Raw genomic sequence first — 20,038 nt, 5'->3', positions numbered from 1 at the left:
ACCTGTATTGGACACCTTTGCTGTTTTCTGTAGTAGCTGTATAGTAATACACAGTGGTAGTAGTATAGACATACTTGCTTGAAATAGAGACCGCAAGATCAAGCCTCCAACCTTAAAGGCCACTGCACACTGAGTCCAAAATTTTTGCAAGTATAAAAATAAATACCAGCTCACGTTGTGTCAACCACGCTTACACATTGCCTCCGAAACTTTCGTCCGTCATAAAAAACTTCGGATCGGGTTCGATTTTCTGCATTTTTCGGATCCGTTGCAACCATTTTGAGAGGTGTTTTGACAATTCAGAGCCACCGTACAAGTGAACACCAAAATCCAGATTGGCGATTGTCAAGTTTATCCACTTCATCTCGCAGAACAAGGCACTGTTGAGATTCAGAAACTGGTGGTCTACTACAAATATGCATTTACTTCCTTCTAATTCTGGTTGTCAGTGCAGGCTTGTTTAGCTGATATTGACCGTTATGAAAAGTGATAAGTGGCCTGCATAAAAAAAAGCCTTAAACATAAAACAACAGGACAAAAATATAGCTGATGACTAGACAATCATTTCATGACTCTAGACCAGGGGTCGGCAACAGTGGCACGCAATAAACGCTTGTACGCGAGCAACAGGGAAAACTGCATACCGATGTACATTTTGAGGTAATAACTTATTAGGAGCTATTAATACTACTAAAGTGTGAGAAATAACTTGTGCTAGTCTACGGATGCACGCGCGACCGCTGCACATACTAGGTGCTTCAGATCAAAGCCTCAGCGGTCTAACAGCACTCGTCAATGTCAAAATGACTGAGATGGCCAATCACATCAAAGTAGGCGGGGTTTACTGTTCACAGAAGCAGAGCGTGAAGCGTCAGTTTAACGTTAAAGAGAGAGAGGTAAGATGAAGCTGCAAATCAGTTAATATTATACGATATGTTTTACGATAGAAATGTTAAATGACCAACAGCTATATCCAGTGATGCAAACTACTAGATTTTTTTGTTTTCTCAAATATGGCAATTTTGAAAGAGAGAGAGAGAAAAAGAGAGAGAAAGAGATGTAAATGGTCTGCATCTGTGTCTTTCTCTACAAACAACGAAGCTGAGTTTTTAGTTACTTAAAAAAACAGTGATTTTACCCCCTCATTGCTGAGAAATATAACGTAGTGATTCAGTATCGATTAATAAAAGTCACATGGTAGTGCTGACAACAAGTTTATGAGCTTCTGAATGTTACATTTTTCTCAACGCAATCTCAGATCTCTGTGTGCGAGTGGTGTGTGTGTGTGTGTGCGAGTGGTGTGTGTGTGTGCATTAATCAAAGCAGCGCATAATATAGAACGGTGATTAAACTGAACGGTTTTAATGCATTGGCCTTGTCACACACACATACAGTGGTGTTCAGTACGGTCACACTGTATATCTGTTATTCAATAAAAGTTTGAAAAGTTTAAAAAACAATGTATGAAAAAATCCTCAAACTATCTGAATAAAAATCAAATAGGCCTATTGTGTTGGCACAGTGGTTAACCAGAAAAATTAAAATGACACGTCATGCAGAAAAGGTTGCTGACCCCTGCTCTAGACACTTCTTTGGGAAGCCGGTGGCATAATACAGTGAAATAATATGTTCTTTAGCCATACAAAAATAGTAGTAATGTGTGTAAAATTTACCCACTGGCGGTTTTAGTGTTACGAAGCGAGAGGACAACAAAATCATCCTCACTGCTTGAAGACTCCATTTAGTTTTTTTCGCCAAGGAATTAATTAATTTGCATCATACTTAATGTGCAAGGTTTCTGAGCGTGACAAATTTTTAGGATGACGAATACGAAAAAAAACATGTGTGCAAAGATCTTAAAACTCAAGCTCTTTAGGCTCTCGTTACACACCCGTCATCAGAAACTCACAATCCTCCCTCACTGGTCGCATCTCAGAGGTCTTTCTCTCTCTCTGTCATGACATCAAAACCCTGCTGGAGAAGAACAAATGCTCACTGTTATCTTCTTCTTCATCCTCCTGCTGAAAGAAGACGTGTGGAAGAGAGAACAAAGCCAAGTCAGCAGTCCTCTGCACCGGCAGCGCCTTGTTTTTCTGCTCATTTTTCTCAGAGATTGCTACCTTCACACGCAGATCCATACGCTGCTCCGGCGCTCCGCTCGGCAATGAAGAGAGCTATATTTCCCCTTGAGTTAGGACACCTCGTGACAAATGATAATGGATAATCAATAAAGCGGGAAATATGAGGCCGCAAACTTTATGAAGCCGGGAGACATATTACTCCCCAACAACACTGGTTTCCCTTAACAAAGTCACTACGCCGCTGCGCCTAATAATCTGAGGGAAAATCAAAGAAGCCGCAACCACATCAGCAATATTGGCAACTTATTCCACTTTAATGGCATTTTGATTGATTTTTTCATCTTAATGGTACTTTTATAGATTTGATGCTGGTCCTGCAAAACAGCAGTGTGTAATAGAGCTCCCCGAAGGCAGGCAGCAGCCATTAAAGGCCTTGTCTTACCAGCACTCGTAATTGGAGGTTGACCACCATCGCATTTCACACCTCACACACCACCACCTGCCTCAAACGGCCAAATCAGGGCCTTTCCTGAGCGATGGGGTTAAGAAGAGTCGTAAAAAGAGGGTGACCTTGCGGCTGACATTGTGGGGTTTCAGCCAAGCACTGACCTGATGAAAATGGAGGCCTAATAAATCAGGCCGCTTTTAAAATGAGTTTACTCTAACGCTCATTCATCACGGACCATAATGCCATTTGCAGCGGCGGATCCGCAGCGAGAGAACGGCGCAGTAAATAACAACAGAGCCGAAGATGCACACACGTCGTGCATTTATTAAAGACACCTCCTCACGACACTGTAAACACACCGCGAATTCAATGTAATTGTCCCGTGTCGACATAAATTCAGACCGAGGCGTCCTTATCTGAGGAGGGAAATATTAAAGAGGAGCAGGGAAGCACTGTTTACCAAAAACACATCCCCCTTTAACAACCTCTGATGAAATGACGAATGGGGCGGAGGAAAGCGGTTCTCCATTATCAGACTCCAAAAAGCGGACAGAAGCTCATTAGAAGCCAGCGCTTGTCGAGGGTCGATCGTCGTAAAAAAATAACGGATGACAATCGTTATCGCCCCTGACGCTGATGAGCTCCGGAGTTTGTTTATTAATTAAAAACCCTTCTTCTTATGGTTGTAATCAAGACGCCCCCTCCTCCTCGGCGCCTGGCGAACGCCGTCGTACATCAAACTTCATGATGCGCGCGAGAGGCGCTGGCTGATAATGCGCCCCTGCTAAAGCTGATTTCCATGATGAATCTGGGAGCATATAAATTGGCTAATATCTAAAAACATTTACAGATACTAGAGGAACTGACTACTTGCGGGCCGTGATGGATGAGGCTGTTAGACGCAAGAGGACAGCTCTGCAAATCTCTGCGGCTGCCTAAAGCCCTCGTTTGATTTTCATATTTACTTCTTTAAACCCATCCTCCTCTCACACGGAGAAAACAGGAGCAGCGGCGCTCAGTATTTGGAATATCTCAGTATTCAAAGGCCAGATTCATCCGCTCAATGCACTTACCTTCACTGAGATCTGCCTCTGTAGCAGGGATGGGCACGAGTACTTAGAGCACTCGAAAGAGACAATGATTACTTTTTATGATTGGTTAAGGACAAAAAAACATTTTGGACACCTAACCCTAACCCTAACCCGAATCTTTGCAAGTATAAACTAGCCCTAAACCTAACCTAACAGTCTACACTGAGTGTAAGTAGACATGTAGTTGCAAAGTTACTTATAGTTACTTGCCCAGAATCTTTTGTGTGACAGCTCACATTTGATGTTTTTTCACTGAAATTACTGTTTGCTCTTAGTTGTTGTTTTTTCTTATCAATTACTGTTTGCATTAGGGTTTTAGGTTTCATCTTATGTTATTAATTGAAAGTTTATTGCATAGAGTCATGTGTGTTACTGTGATGGTGTTTTGCACTTGTATTACACTCTTCATCTTCTAGTTAGTATTTAGCTCAGCTTGTGGGAAGCTACTTGTGATGAACTCGTGTCTTTTTTCTTTATCACCTTTGTTTTTATTGTCGGTGTATGATAAATTCACAAAATAGATTTTAGTAATTCAGTAAGTTGGCATTTTAACATTACATCAGTTTATGTCATACTTTTTTCTTTTTTTTTTACTGTACAGTTAAGATCTGTGAAACCTAAAATACTGTATTTTTTAAGTAAAGATATGGCAACCACAATGCTGTTTTTAAATTTCTCATATTATTTTTTACAGTGTATCTCACATCAGAGAGCGAAAGTGAAACTGTCTTTGAAAGCGTGCACTGATGCCTGGAATCACTCTGAAAATGAAAATACTGTGTGAAGTGCCAATCCGCGAGGCTGAAAGCTGTAATAACACACTGGTGTCGTATACTGTATACCTGATTACTCTCATATGGACTGTGTTTGAGATACATGACCTGCTACCAAAAACACTATAGTTTATCAGCGTTTATTCACTTTCAGCTCTTGCAGCTCAAACTGACTATGACTTGGATGGTCATATACATAATATTATAATGAGAACACTACTGTAATAGAATGTTGTAAGTTGTTGGCTAACGAGCTAAAGTTCACTTGTGCAATCTCATCCTTTTTGTGCAGATGTAAGTCGTACTTTGTATGTTTATGTTGTGCATCTATCTCATATAAGATTGATTTGGTTGAATCAGCCTTAGCTCGAGCAGCTCAAACAGCAACACTCAACATTACAGAATATGACTGGGTTATTTGAAATAATCCTATTCCTGTTTCTTGTCCAAAATCTTTAATGCATTATTTATAATAGCTAGCAGTGTTATTTTTTCTCATATCGTTTTCATCAACAGTATGGTTTAATTATGTGCATGTGAAGTATAAAATGGGCAGGTCAATGGTCAACTCATCACACTGGTGCCCATCTAATATCATACAATGTGGGAGAAAAATGGAAAAACAATCTGATTTTAAAAGGCGCAGTTAAAATGAGCACTGCTTCTGTCAGTCATCAACCTCAATGCCATCAGCACAGGAACTATTCACTGATATCCAGGCACAAATGCCTTTAAAGAAATGTGTATAGAGCCAGAATGTAACAATAATCTCATTTAAACATGAGCCGTCCAGCCCAGAGCCACAAAACACCAAAGAGACTGGAGTAAAATCACAGGAAAGCCTTTCTAGGAAACTCTGGCATTCAGAAGATCCCCTCCCAGGCGTCTGCAGGAGAGGAAGGATTATAGAGGTTGATATCATATTCGATATGTGCTGAAAATGCCCTGAACGTATTGATTTATTTACATGCGCATCCATCTGGCCCGGTCTGGGGAGAACACGGACACAACACTCACCGGAGAAAAGACTTCAGAAACAATCTCAAACTCTCTATTGATCCCGCTGAAGTGAGGGGATATATATTCAGCCCTCCCAAAGGCACAATTTCTGCGTCTCTTAAATGCAAACAGGGAAGAAAGGAATGAAAGAAAATAAAAGATGGTGGTGCGCAAGGGCCGCGGCTGGCGTAGATGAGGCTATTGATCCATGCGCTGGCTGAAACACAGAGCGTATCGGGAATGATGGATGCACCTGCCGATAGCGCCGGACAAACCTGTTAGCTAATTGCCAGCAAAGACAATTATCCAGGCATTGTTTGATGAAAGCAACATATTACAAAAGTCTAATATTCACACAGGGAGATTCAGTAATTAAAGGAGGGACAGACGGGTCAGTGGAGGAGAAGACGGTGTGTCAAAATACACATTTACATCACGTTACATTTACATTCAGCAGATGCTTTTATCCAAAGCCACTTACAAATAAGAACAATGGAAGCAATCAAAATCAACAAAAGAGCAATGATATGCAAGTGCTATACCAAGTCTCAGTTAGCTTAACACAGTACACGTACCAAGGTGTTTTTTTTTTTTTTTAAAGGGGTCATATGATGTTGCTAAAAAGAACATTATTTTGTGTATTTGGTGTAATTAAATGTGTTTATGCGGTTTAAGGTTAAAAAACACATTATTTTCCACATACTGGACATTATTGTTACTCCTCTATGCCCCGCCTTCTGAAACACATCGATTTTTACAAAGCTCATCGCTCTGAAAAGTGAGGTGTGCTGTGATTGGCCAGCTATCCAGTGCGTTGTGATTGGCTGAATACCTGAATAGCGTGTGATGGAAATGTTTAGGGCTGTACTAGAATAATCGAATATTCGAATATTCGTTTGGTGGGGTGGCATTCGATTTTCAGTTTTGAGATTCGAATAATCTTTTTTTTTTCTTTCAACACGTGACTTCCGTCGCGGACTCATTCTCAATCATGCTTGAACCGCCCGTTGGCGAACGTAGTGATTTATTTAATCTCATACTGAATAGGTACAAAATGCCCAAGACCTCAGCTGTTTGGGAGCACTTTAAATTAAGTGAGGATGACAAGACAAAGGAGTGTGTCAAATATGCGATTTGAAACTGGCCTACCACAACAGCATCACAAGTTTGAAAAATCACCTGAGTTCTGTAAGTAGCACGCGGGAAAAAAAAAAAAAAACCCTGCTTTTATGCGCTTAATTTGCTATGATAAATAGGCTAATTGCAAATACGACACTATTTAAAACCATACAGCAGCACAGGCTAATAATAATTTGTTTATAGGTACATCCACAGGTATCGCAGCCATCAACATGCTCAACAAAACCCAAAAACTTCACAGCAGATCCTGCAATTCCGATAAACCGTTAACAGAGAAAAGAAAGAGAGAGATAACAGATGCCATAGTGGAGTTTGTCGCTATGGATATGAGGCCCGTTAATGTAGTTGAAGGCGAAGGCTTCAGAAAATTAATGAAGATAATGGAGCCAGACTACACTGTCCCAAACAGTTCCAGTATTTCAAACACCCTGTCTCTTAAATACAGCGATCTGCGAGGCCAAATGTATGCTCTCGTTGAAAAAGCTAAGGCCTTAAGTTTCACAACGGACATCTGGACTTCCGTGAGTATGGAGGCGTATATGACTGTCACCTGTCACTTTATAACTCAGGAGTGGGAACTCTCTGCCTTCGTTTCGTTACGGTGTCAGTAATTATTACATTTACGAATAATAAATGAATGTAGTTCAACGAACTGCAGGCTAATAATAATAAATTTAATGTTCGTTATTAATACCTTAAAGTTCTTGCTCTCAACAGACTTTGTGTTTTGTATCACTTGTGCACTGTCCGTTTTCGGAGCATAAACCTGCCCGTGTAATGCGTACCGGAAACTGTTCTATTTAAAAGATTATTAAATGTTTATTAATATTTAAAGAATGTGTGCCACCTGATCATATTGCACCAAAATGCAACACTGCACTCCACTGGGTCTGCAGCAACACATTTACGATGCCGAAGAGTGAAACGTGAAGTCGTGAAAGATGATACAAATGCAAACCGACACTATTATTATATATTTAGCCCCACCCACCGAAGCTTCGAATATTCGATTTTGATTGCCACCCAAGCTTCGAAGCTCAAAAAATGGCATTCGAAACAGCCCTAGAAATGTTACACCTCTTAACATACTGTGATGCCCTGTCCGGCCGGAGACATAAACAAAAAAACCCCATTATAAACGTGATATAAACATGATTTCTAGTTGTGCTTTCTTTTGGAAGGCAAAAACAAAGCAGAAAAAAACTAAACAGCATCACACACCGCGGCACTGAGTGAGTGAAACAAATAATATTTTGCGAAAAGCTAACAGAAATGATTGAACTGTCAAAAGATTTGGAGCACAGAAGACCTTAGTCTTAGTCAGCTTGTGTATATATTAAACTGTTTCTTCCATTGAGTGTCTTTCTATTAGGCTTGTTTAGACCCAATCAAGATAACTGAAATCACAGGGTGGGTCAGCTGATTGTAAGGCCTGTATATCCCTTTATCAGATGTGTTCACCATTTGCCCGAAGAAGACCCAGCAGGGTCAAAACATTGCCTTTTTTAATTAAATATGGGAGATAGATTTGAACTATACTGAGTATGAAATAAATGTATTTTAAATGTATTACTTTTTTGCTAGGGTTAGAAAGCTTGGTCACCCTTTATATAAGAGTATCTCTTTAACTACTGTGTACTTACATAAATGATACATACAATGTATTTATTCTGCACAAGCACTGCTGTTGAGGCTGGATATGGGTGAGTTTATGGACATGTTTAGTGGTATGGGTTGGTTTAAGAGGTATGTGTAGGTGTAATCATAGGTGTAACTACAGAACCTAATTATAGATTGGAAGTATTTTTAAATACAAGTACAACATAATAACATGCATGTGCAAAACAAGTGCATTATATCAAATGATTACTGTAAATGTTAGTACACAGATAAAGTTGAAGACACTTCACACAAAGTTTGTCCAGAAACTCATTATACTTAATTAATCAACACTAACAAGTCTGAGAGATTGAAATATTATTTGATATTCTCCCTAAATCTGCATTTTTTTTATGGTAGGTTACAAAAGTAATAAAGAGTTTGTTGTGCTGTACAGTCTTTGAGCTTTATTCAGCTTTCTCAGAGTGACGATCTGCCCTAACTAAGATCAGGCCAGATCACGTCACACGGTATCGCCCTGTTCTACACACAGCAGGAGCGTTTCGACGAGCGGTGGATAACAATCACACACTCCACTTCGACATACGACTGCGCAGTGCACACATGCACTGGAATCTCTCAGCTGATTAAATCCAGCACACGTGTCTCTGACGCACTGGGCTTCTGCTGTGTGTGTGTGTGTGTGTGTGTGTGTGAGCGGAGAGGAAGATGGCGGATGCTGTGTGGGTCTGTATTTACTGAACGCTCAGAGAACAAGCGTCGTCCACTTCTACTGACATCCAGCCACTAAAAACTACAGAAACACACACACACACACACACACACACACACACACACACACACACACAACACACACACACACACAACACACACACACACACACACACACACACACCAGTGTATCTTTCAGGAGCAAAGCTGGACTCCTGTGCATTACAATGTTTGAAAGACAGATCTCACCTGAAGCATTAAGAAACAAAACAGTTCAGATTTATTATTTTGGCCATCAACAGTTATCAACCATAACTCAACAATAATTATCATGAAATGCCACTAAATTTATCACCCCTATTAATTCAAGCTTCAAGCAATCAATATTTCATATTTTAAACAAAACCTTTTGTTTGCTAAACAGTTTGTTGGAAATGTGTAATAAAGCAATATCTTATTTGCTCAATTTGCACACAAATGTCTGGCCTACAGCAATAATCATCACATACTGATATATTGGCTTAAATGTCTGTATTGATGCTCAAAGACACACCACTCCACACACACTGATACAAATAAAGATATATGTTCTTCTGATACTGATGAACCAATAATGAAATTCTGCATGATACCAATAAGATCACTTTTTGTGTTGTGATAAGTGACCAATACTACCATCATATTTTGTCAAAATCAAAAACGAACCAAATATCTAACTAAATCTAAAAATCTAAAATAAAATTTGTATGCTACAAGTAAATGTATGCATCACAACAGTATGGACAATATAAAAATTGGATGACTCTTATTTTCTGCTATAGATAAAAGTCTTCTGTTTCAACAAGGAATAATAATAATAATAATAATAATAATAATAATAATAATAGATGAGCACTGTCATAAATTTGGTGTAGGATTTACTTTGAAAGTTTTCACTCAGAAATTGATAGTAAATTTCACAGTAAATGGTAACACACTAATGTTAAAAGCAGAAAAACTGAAAGAGTTGTTTCTTGTACAAAGAACTGGTTTTATTAAAGCATACAACTAAAAATGAATTTACTAAAAACTATAATAGTATTTCAATTATACTAAAACACTGTGGATATATATTTGGATATAGGTTATATAGGATTATATACAGCTGCCAACCGTGCATATGTTCCTCAAATTCAATAAACGACTACAAAACTGAAGATTTTAATTGACTCTGAAACTATTTTCACTTAGAAACTGCAAGCAAATTTTAAAAAGAAAAGTAGAAAAACTAAAAAAAAAAAAAAAAAAATTTGGTATTTTCTTTCAAGACATACTCCAATAATCTTCGTTTTACTTGCAAATGTGAAGAACCATGTTAGAGTGAGGAGAGATCTGAATCATCAGTGTGTGTCTGAATGCTGGAGTTAAGTGAGAACAGAAAATAGCAAACCGGTACACGCGTGTGACGTCAGCTCTCACCACTGATCAATGCATGTGTTTCAGCAGGGTGTGTGTCTGATGCAGTGAGAGTCACAGAGAACACCGCACTGATCTGAGCAGCAGGACTCTTAATAGTCACTCATGTGCCGCAGCAGTGCTGGCAGGAGCCGGTCTGTCCCTCATCAGGAAATAAACTCCTCTACTCACCGACTGAAGCCTGGCGCTCCTCCAGGAAACACTCCACAATCAGACGGGCCAGGAGAGCCGGAGACAGGTCCACCTGACCGAGACACAGAGACGTGCCGATCACTAATCATCAATACTCAACGTGTAATCGATTGATCTGATATCATCCAGTACACACTTGAGGTCCCATTCCTCCTCAGACGTCTTCATCTGCTCGACCGCATCCAACAACATTTTAAATTAATGGATTGAGTTTATATTCAATTCACCGTAGCTAAAAAATAAAAGCAAAAAAACTATCATTTCAGTCACACCAATTTTATGTCGCATATTTTAACATCATCATTCCACATCATAACAGCTGACATAAATCACATTTTAATTTGAAAGATATGATTTAATAACAATTCCTCCAGTGAAAAAGTGCATCTGCTGTTGTCTCTCACATCAAAATCCAGACACATATTTGTTTAGAGCTGTTTAAACGCTGCTTGATCTGTGCAGATTTCTCTCCTGATTCAGACCAGAACACTTTTTCACTGGAGGAAGTGTTATTATGGATTATAGACTCTATGTATTTGAGTTAAAAACATCTTAATGCTGGATGTGTTTCATCTTGTCTTCTCCAGATGTTCACTGATGGACTGGAGTGCTGTGGATTACATGTGGATTATTGTGATGTTTTTATCAGCTGTTTGGACTCTCATTCTGACGGCACCCATTCACTGCAGAGCATCCATTGATGAGACACTGATGCAGTGATACATTTCTACAAACCTGATGAAGAAACAAACTCATCCTGATCTCAGATGATCTGAAGGTGAGGACAGTTTCACTTGTGACTGAACTATAGGTTGAAGTGTAAAGTAAGCCACAGGTAGACTGACTGCTGCTGATGCTGGATGTGCACTGAAGCCACATCAGAGCTGACACTGAATAATGACGTCTGCGTGCGGTTTCAGGTGCTCGTTCTCAAATGAATCATGAGCGGATCTCTCATCTGAAATGTGTGAGTCACGTTAACGAAGCTCCAATCACATTCATCTCTCTGTAATCAGGTTAAATAGCAGACACTGGCCTGGATTCACTGCTGTTTGTGTGTCAGATCACAGACGAGCGATGGGCTCTAATTCTCATCAGTTTTTATAGTGCAGCTCAGTCGGCGATATATATTGTGCCATAAAGCACTATGACCAGCAATTAGCGGCGAGCGGAGCGCCATGAGAGCACAGCGTAAATGTGAAGCAGCGCATTAAACTGAGTCATGAGACACTTATGAGGAAGAGCGTTCAGATCTCCAACAACAATCTGCAGGTCAGTTCTGTTCAGAGCTCTGAAGGCAGTATCATACAACACAGAAGTACACAACATCATCACACACACAGTTCCTGTGCTCCCTCACACATCACAAATACTTTACTCATAACACTTATTAAAAAAAAGCACTGTAATATGTTGAATCAGCTCATGAATAATCACAAATACATTAAAAGTTATAACCACAAACAGGTGTTTTATAGTATGATTTATAACACAATGAACACCATGTTATAACCACTATATCTAGATCTTTATTTAAGATCTGGTTGTTCACATCTAATGTTCGTTTCTCACGTAAGCTCACTGGAAAACCTTTCACATCTGCGCAATAGCACTTTATTGATATCACGTTATAAGCCAATCTGTCATATAATCCAATAATGAGATCTTACAGCTGTTTAAAAGATGACAATACTCAAAGACCACATTATAAAACCGCTCTTACGTGAAGACTGTGTGTTGTCTCTTCCCAGTTAAACACCACTCAGAGATGAGACTGTGAACTCATAATAACTACAGCAACTGTAATCCGTAATGTTCATAGTGCTATAAATCATACTCTTAAAAACAGGTGAGTATTGTAACTCTCATAATTATTCATGAAATAATATACTATAAAGTATTTTTTCATAAGACGACATGCATGCATTATAATGCCTTAAAATTAACTTATATAATGTGTTATAAATACAGGTTTTAATAAAGTGTTGCTTTTACTTCCACACTGTTTTGTACATGTTTCATTGAAACTGTAAACCTCTGTCATGCAGCACTTTGTTTGACCAAAAAAAAAAAGTTTTATTTGATCATATTTGAATGTTTCATGCATTCACTTACCTCTGTTTTTGATAAATTTGTATTAAATCATAAAACATAGAATCCAGCTAACAACAGAAAACAGAATTTATGACTTAAATAAATTTAATAGAGCCCTATTATCATTTAAATGTTTGTAAATTAATTAAAAAAATGACTACTAAAATACTAAAATATAAATGAAATGAAATTAAAATAATAAAAAATAAAATAAAAATAAATAAAATAAAATATTCACCTAAACAGAGATATTAAGCACTGACCTGCGAGTCAATAATAGAGCGCAGACGCATTTATGAATGTCACTTATGATAATGACACTCAACTATTTTTCCAAGAAGGATAATTGCATGAAATCATTGGTTAATAGGCTGGACCATTAGCCCAATCTTGATAAGTACTAACAGACTGGGAATGAATGGTCTGGGTTAATTATGTTTGCTGGAGAATAATAAAGCGTGTATTTCAGTACCTGGTTGGCGAGCTCCAGCAGAAGCGGTGCAGCAGGACGAGTCTTGGCTTCGCTGCGGTACCTTCATTACCACACAGAACAACAATGAGAAGAGAGCACAAGCCAGGACATGTCAGCATCCCTGATGGATTCAGCCTCTACGGCTCCGAAAGCCCAAGCAGACGAGCCCATCATTAACCTCAAACCACACAGCCCTCACAGATCCACCAATAACAGCTTTCCTTCAGACACCAGCGGGTTTGTCAAACTCAGATCACATGGTTTCTTCTGATTTGGTTTTTGGGAGAATAACAAACAGCAGCGTCCCACCTGAGCTGTTGTTTTTTTAAGCTGATGTATCTACACCTACAACAAGTGTCCATGACCTTAAAACCCTGCCGCTTCAATTACTACAATTATTAGAAAATTAAAGAGGTTAACTTAAGTTTAAAAGTATATATATACAGTAGTCAACATTTGAAGTGGATCAAAACCTTTCATCAAAGTTGAACTTTTTTGATCCACTTCAAATGTTGACTAGTATATATATATATATATATATGAAGACACATACTGAGGAGAACAGATGATAAATATTCACCTGACTGGATCACTGCATGCTGCTGTATGATCATTGCATTTTTAAGAAGCCACGTCATTGTTCATCTTTTCCAGATGTATTTCAGGAATATTGGCTGTTTCTTACCTCTGATAATATTCTTTGATCACGTCAGGAGCGTGATGCCTCGCCATGCTGCGCTTCATCCTCTTCTGAAACACACACATCGGAGCAGGACCTTAAACCAATGAAACTTATATATCCTGTGCATGTAATATATCATCTATCAGCCATCGTGTAGGAATATATATACATAGTGTGTGTGTTTCTGGCTTTGCTTTAACAACTGAATATATCTGCGTGGATATCAGGAGCACCTGATGTTAATGTGAGAGCAAAGAATTAACATGCAAGGACTGTTTTAAACTCGGTGGTGTAATCATCTGAATCTGAGTTTACACTGATTCATCACATGAGTCAAATGGTGTTTTATTCGAGTCCACCAAGTTACAAAAACAGGAATTAAAATAAAACCAATTTTGTTTACACTACCATCAAAACTACTTTTAATCATCAAGGATGCATTAAATTGATCAAAAGTGAGAGTAAAGACACTAACAATCAAGATTTCTGTTTCAAATAAATGCTGTTCTTCTGAACTTTCTATTCATCTGTGAATCCTGAAAAATAAAATGTATCACAGTTTCCACAAAAATATTGTGCTGCACAACTGTTTTCAACATTGATAATAATCAGAAATGTTTCTTAAGCAGCAAATCATCATATTAGAATGATTTCTGAAGATCATGTGACACTGATGCTGTAAATTCAAAATTCAAAAATAACAGCTGCGCATCACAGAAATACATTAAAACATAACATAAACACACAAATAAAACATCACTTTATCACTGTTTAAACATTTCACTGTTTTACTGTATTTTCAGAGATGCAAACAGGTAAAGAGGAAAAAAGGTGAGAAACAGGGGCATGCTCCACATGGATTTTTTAGTTTTTAAAAGATATTTGTTTTACAAGCTCACTTATAGTTACTTTAAGGTATTTAAATATATATATAATTTTATTACCTTATATGTCCAAAACTGTAATTTTTAACAAACAAGAAATAAATAAATACAAAATTTTACAAAAATAGAGATTGAATACATTCGATCAGAATCCCATGTTATAAAAGATGAAGTGTTATGCAGTCTATTTAAGACACTATCGGCTGATTAGAAGGAAATGATGACCTAAAACACTAAATATTTGCCCTCTCTCTCTCTCTCTCTCTCTTCACCGTTCCCACATCTCAGACCTCAAATACATCAAATATTACTCTTTCAGACACAGTTTAGTAAAGAGGAAAGAAAATACTACCAAATACTACAAAAATTACTAGCAGTTTCCAAGTGGTAATCAGTCGTACTGTCCCAATACAAATAAGACCAATCTACCGTTTCATAACTGAATATTAAAAGTTATGACCAGTCTGCAGCCGGCCCCAGTGCCCTGTTCTCTCGTGTAGGAACATCAGGGTCAGGTGGCCCTGTGCCTTCATTTCCTCTTCTACTAGAACACAACCACTCCTTCCTTTCTAATGTGATTCAGCGGCGTCTTAACCCGGGGACAGCGAGAGCGGCGCTCAAAAACAACTTATTTAAAAGCTACAGAAGTAATTCTGAGACGCAGCGAGTGAGTGACAGCTGTCGGCCGGATGATGAATGGCTCTGTTCTGTGCCTCCGCAGCAGCGGCCATCCATCATCATCACTGCCAGACGCCCAGAGCGCCCGCGACAGCGCGAGTCAGCAAACATTTAGCACACCGAGCCGCGCTGCACCGGGAAATTATTATTGTCAGAATAATAATGGTTTAGCATAATTTATTACAGGTCCGGCAAATAAGCAGCGGCTCGGTGTTATTAGACAGATGGAGGGGCCGGGCTGGCAGAGGTCCACCGAGAGTGTGTGTGTGTGTGTGTGTGCGTGTGTGTGTGTGTGTGTGTCGGGTGAGGGGAATCCTCCAAACCAATCACAGAGTTGGCAGTTCAATTACACAGAAATAAGGGGACATTCATCATTCAATTAGGCAGCTGTCAGGCCTCACAAAGGAAGAAAACTTCTAACCTGGTACTCCTGGGAGAAGATGCTCAGAAGAGTGGACGGAGGAAGACTGGAACAAATAAAAGAAGGACAAAGTTAATTACCAGAGTGCACTGCACGCAGACAAAGAGAGAGCAGTGCTTCAAAGCCTGTAATCGCCAGGAACATGGAAACAAGTGTGGCGAAGCTGTTCCAGATGATCGGTGCGAGACGCAGAGCGCCGGATCCCTGAGACACCTACACACCTCAAGATCTCAAGAACACACTCACATCCGAACCTCATCAACACCAGCTCATGCGCACATTCATGTAAACGGTTCTTTATAATATGTACTGAACAGTACGTTGTAATTTCTGAATACATAAATTGATATATTTAAAATAATGGTTTTCTGTTTTAATAGTATATTTCTGAAGGATTGATTGAGACACTGGAGAATGGAGTAATGGCTGATGAAAATTCAGCTTTATGTCACAGAAATAAATGATGTTTTAAAGTAAATTAAAATGGAAAACCAATTTTAAATTGTAAAAATATTCCACAATTATTTTTTTGATCAAATAAATGCAGCCTTGATGAGCATAAGAGACTTATTTAAAAAAAAACACACACACACACACAACTACAAAACCCTATATTTGATGTGTAGTACATTTGTAATAGTTCAGTTTAATTCAGTTATTTCTAGAGCACGTTTAGGCGTGGAGCAGGGCCAACTAAAGAGCTGCACGACAGACAATAAAATACAAGAGAGAGAGAAAAACAGTAAACAAGGATACTGGAGTATAAATATTACAGGCTCTTAATAAAGAAAATAGAATAGTATAAGTGTGAAAAAAAATTTACACACACAAATATATATATATACACACATGTGTGTGTGTGTGTGTGTCAAATCACAAAAATTATTCTTAAAAATGCTGTTTGAAATAGTTTAAGATGAAGTCTGTCACCTTTTAAATTTTCATTCATTTTGGTGACTTTCCAGGCCTTAAAATCATACATTTCCCTGAATTTTTAACCTGCGACCGGCTATATTCCACACCTCTCTCCTCGATCATATAACAATCAAGACACTAAAGCCACAAAACGAGAGTTTAATGAAACTCAGCATAATTTAATGCTGATCAGAATCATCAGAAGTCTCTTCTGAGTCCTGAAGGAAAGGAAATATCCCTGATGACTGAAACAAAACTGAGTCACAAGATCAGTGTCACTAATATACTGACATCTGATTCGTCATCATCATCATTTCCTGTTTTACATGGCATTATTTCCTGAATTATGTTCTTTTTCTTCTGTATGTTGATTTCATCACATGACTCTAATTCGGCAGCTAGTTTTTCAAATATTATAATCAGTTTGTTTTCTCTAAGAAATATTAGAAAATAACAGATATATTCAGTCAGTGAATATGCAGTTTTAATGGACAATAAAGAGCACCACGTGTTTAACCCATTTCTAATTTTCCGTCCTAACTTTACTTTTTCAGAATCATAAAAGCATCTGTTTATTTGTATGTATAAATCCATGTCTGTGGGTGCATATGAATCATACGGCGGTCTGCTGGCACTGACACTGAGTCCCGTCAGCAGCTGGGCTGTTTGGGATGATGATGATGATGCTGGCTGGAGTTTGTGGGATATCAGGAACGTTCCCCCTGCAGCCGATGGCCTCTGAGAGAGGAGTCTTTCATGGCAGGAAGCTGCGGCTCCCGAGGGCCCCTCAATTCCACGGATGGCCATAAGCTACATTCATCTTCAGCGGAGCTCAATGTCAAGCACCTGCGGAGGGCGTGCACCTGGAAAACAGATCCGACGGGAATATCCCACACTCCAAACCCTCAGCTGCTCATTTATTCAGCGTCTGAGCCGCTCTCGTTGCTGATTGGACAGAAAAAACTAGAGATGCACCAATTGAGCGGCCAGGGACCAGAATTAGCCGGTTTTCTGCATGAACATCCGTTTTGACGTCACACTTACAGCAACTGATGATGTATTTATGATGTGCCAGATGAGGCTTGAGCGAGAGAGAGAGAGAGAGAGAGAGAGAGAGAGAGAGAGAGAGAGAGAGAGAGAGAGAGAGAGAGAGAGAGGCTCGTGCAGAAATAAAAACAAATGATGCATATAGATGCATACTGTGGTAAAAAAAAAAAAAAAAATTATATATGCTTTAGGTACAAAACATTGCACAACCAAGGTATTTAACCCCAATATCAACACGATTGCAATCTGACACTGATTTTATACAATAGTGGTTCAATAAACAAGAAGTTCAAATGAAGTGACTTATATTATAGAAACAATATTGACTGTATTTGCTCAACTTTGCTGACGAAAATAGTTCCAATCAAAGCCAAGCAACACAGCGGTGCTCTGTTACTTAATGAATCCACACTTTTGAATGAATCAAGTGAGTCAGTGATTCAGAAACCCATTCATAAAAGACAGTAATTTCCCTCGTTTCGGAATGAAGATTTGCATAACACCACCCAAATGTTCACGCAAAGAAAGAAGGTGTTTCTATAAAGTGGGGCAGTTCAAACTTTGCAAGGACAGTCTGGCGCTTCTGACTCACAGCCTGTAAGTACATTATCATATTTAAAGAATTTGCCATGGTTTTATGTTTACGCTGCGCAATACGCAACGTTTTTTTTAGCAAGGTCATATCACCCCTTTAATAAACTTATGTATACATACATGAATAGATGTGAAACAGCGTCTCCACAACATGGAAGCAGCGGCAACAACAATACTACAGAGAGAATCAAAGTTATGCCTTCTTTCTTTGCGTGAACATTTGGGCGGTGTTATGCAAATCTTCCCACACAGTGACGTAGAGATGTGGGGGCATGTTAGAATGAGGTGTTTTAAGAGGGCGTGGTTTACTCTTAACTTTTATAAAGAATATCTCTTTGGGTTTGAGACTTTAGTCTTTGCAACTTTAGAGATTTTATCTATTCACGAACAGCTTGTAAAGCTCCAAAGAGAAAGGAAAACTTCTCAAAAATGGCACCAGGGTGATGCGGAGGAGACAAATTGTTGAATAAAGTCTTTTTGTTTTTTGTGCACAAAAAGTATTCTCGTAGCTTCATATAATTGCGGATGAACCACTGATGTCACATGGATTAATTCACAGTTCTCCCTGCTACGTTTCTGGACTTGGGAACATTTCAGTTGCGTTGCTGTCCATACAGGGTCAGACAGCTCCAGATTCCATCAAAAATATCTTAATTTGTGTTCCAAAGATGAACGACGGTCTTACGGGTTTGAAATGACATGAGGGTGAGTAATTAATGACAGAATTTTCATATTTGGGTGAACTAACCCTTTAAGGTTAACAATTAATTGATCGTTAATTTAAACGATGATCGATCATGGAAATAATCGAAAATTGACATCCCTAATTAAAACTCAAGGGAGAGGAATCAAAATCCCAAAGTGTTGAGTGAGTTTTGGCAGTGAACAAAGCCAGCATGAAGATCTGAGAACATTCCAGTCACGAGCGACCGGCGCAGCGGCCAAATAACAGCCATTAGGTGAACACATCAACACCGGACCTTGACCAGCGCACTCACACATCTGTTAGGCTTCAGATGGATTACTCCATATAATGATCGTGATTAGGGCCTAATTGCTAAATCTTTAGCCTGTTGAGTTAAAAGGAGGTAAACTGCCCTTAATATCTGTGAAAACAGATCCGTGTCAAACAATGGGCCGAACTTTGAATTATGGGCTTGTTTAGACTCACCGTTTAAGCTCTGAAAGGCTTTCCCAAAAGTAAATGCATCATCAGATGAAAACGAGCTTTGAGAGGCTCTGCATCTGAATCGTGATCAACACTCCTTCAGCAAACACATGACAACCAACGCTACATGCGTTCTAATCGAGATACAACTGAAGTCGTTTATATGAATGTATCTCTGAGGGGAACTGACATTTTGCCTCTGAACAATGCATATTAAAGTAGTGTTTATAAGCGCAGTTCTGCTTTGTTTACAGCGGTAACCAAGGAAACGCTGTATCACTGCCGTTCATAAGCGCAGTTCTGCTTTGTTTACAGCGGTAACCAAGGAAACGCTGTATCATTGCCGTTCATAAGCGCAGTTCTGCTTTGTTTACAGCGGTAACCAAGGAAACGCTGTATCACTGCCGTTCATAAGCGCAGTTCTGCTTTGTTTGCACAGCGGTAAACCAAGGAAACGCTGTATCACTGCCGTTCATAAGCGCAGTTCTGCTTTGTTTACAGCGGTAACCAAGGAAACGCTGTATCATTGCCGTTCATAAGCGCAGTTCTGCTTTGTTTACAGCGGTAACCAAG

At 38.9% G+C, this 20,038-nt stretch overlaps 1 protein-coding gene across 3 annotated transcripts in view; it reads right to left on the bottom strand.

The window, feature by feature from the left end:
* Window positions 1-20,038, bottom strand: part of cdin1 (CDAN1 interacting nuclease 1) — an 81,305-nt gene that overhangs the window by 42,146 nt on the left and 19,121 nt on the right. For all 3 annotated transcript variants that reach the window (XM_042742989.1, XM_042742987.1, XM_042742988.1), the window contains exons 3-6: window positions 15,742-15,787; window positions 13,762-13,826; window positions 13,077-13,137; window positions 10,490-10,562 (exon numbers count right to left, since the gene is read on the bottom strand). In XM_042742989.1, the coding sequence (XP_042598923.1) occupies window positions 10,490-10,562; window positions 13,077-13,137; window positions 13,762-13,826; window positions 15,742-15,787 (245 nt within the window). The remainder of the gene's footprint in view (window positions 1-10,489; window positions 10,563-13,076; window positions 13,138-13,761; window positions 13,827-15,741; window positions 15,788-20,038) is intronic.

This window comes from Cyprinus carpio, chromosome B17 (assembly GCF_018340385.1).
Source record: "Cyprinus carpio isolate SPL01 chromosome B17, ASM1834038v1, whole genome shotgun sequence".
Taxonomy (NCBI): Eukaryota; Metazoa; Chordata; class Actinopteri; order Cypriniformes; family Cyprinidae; genus Cyprinus; species Cyprinus carpio.
Note: the sequence above shows the minus strand (reverse complement) of the source record. Positions and strands in the feature narration are given on the sequence as shown.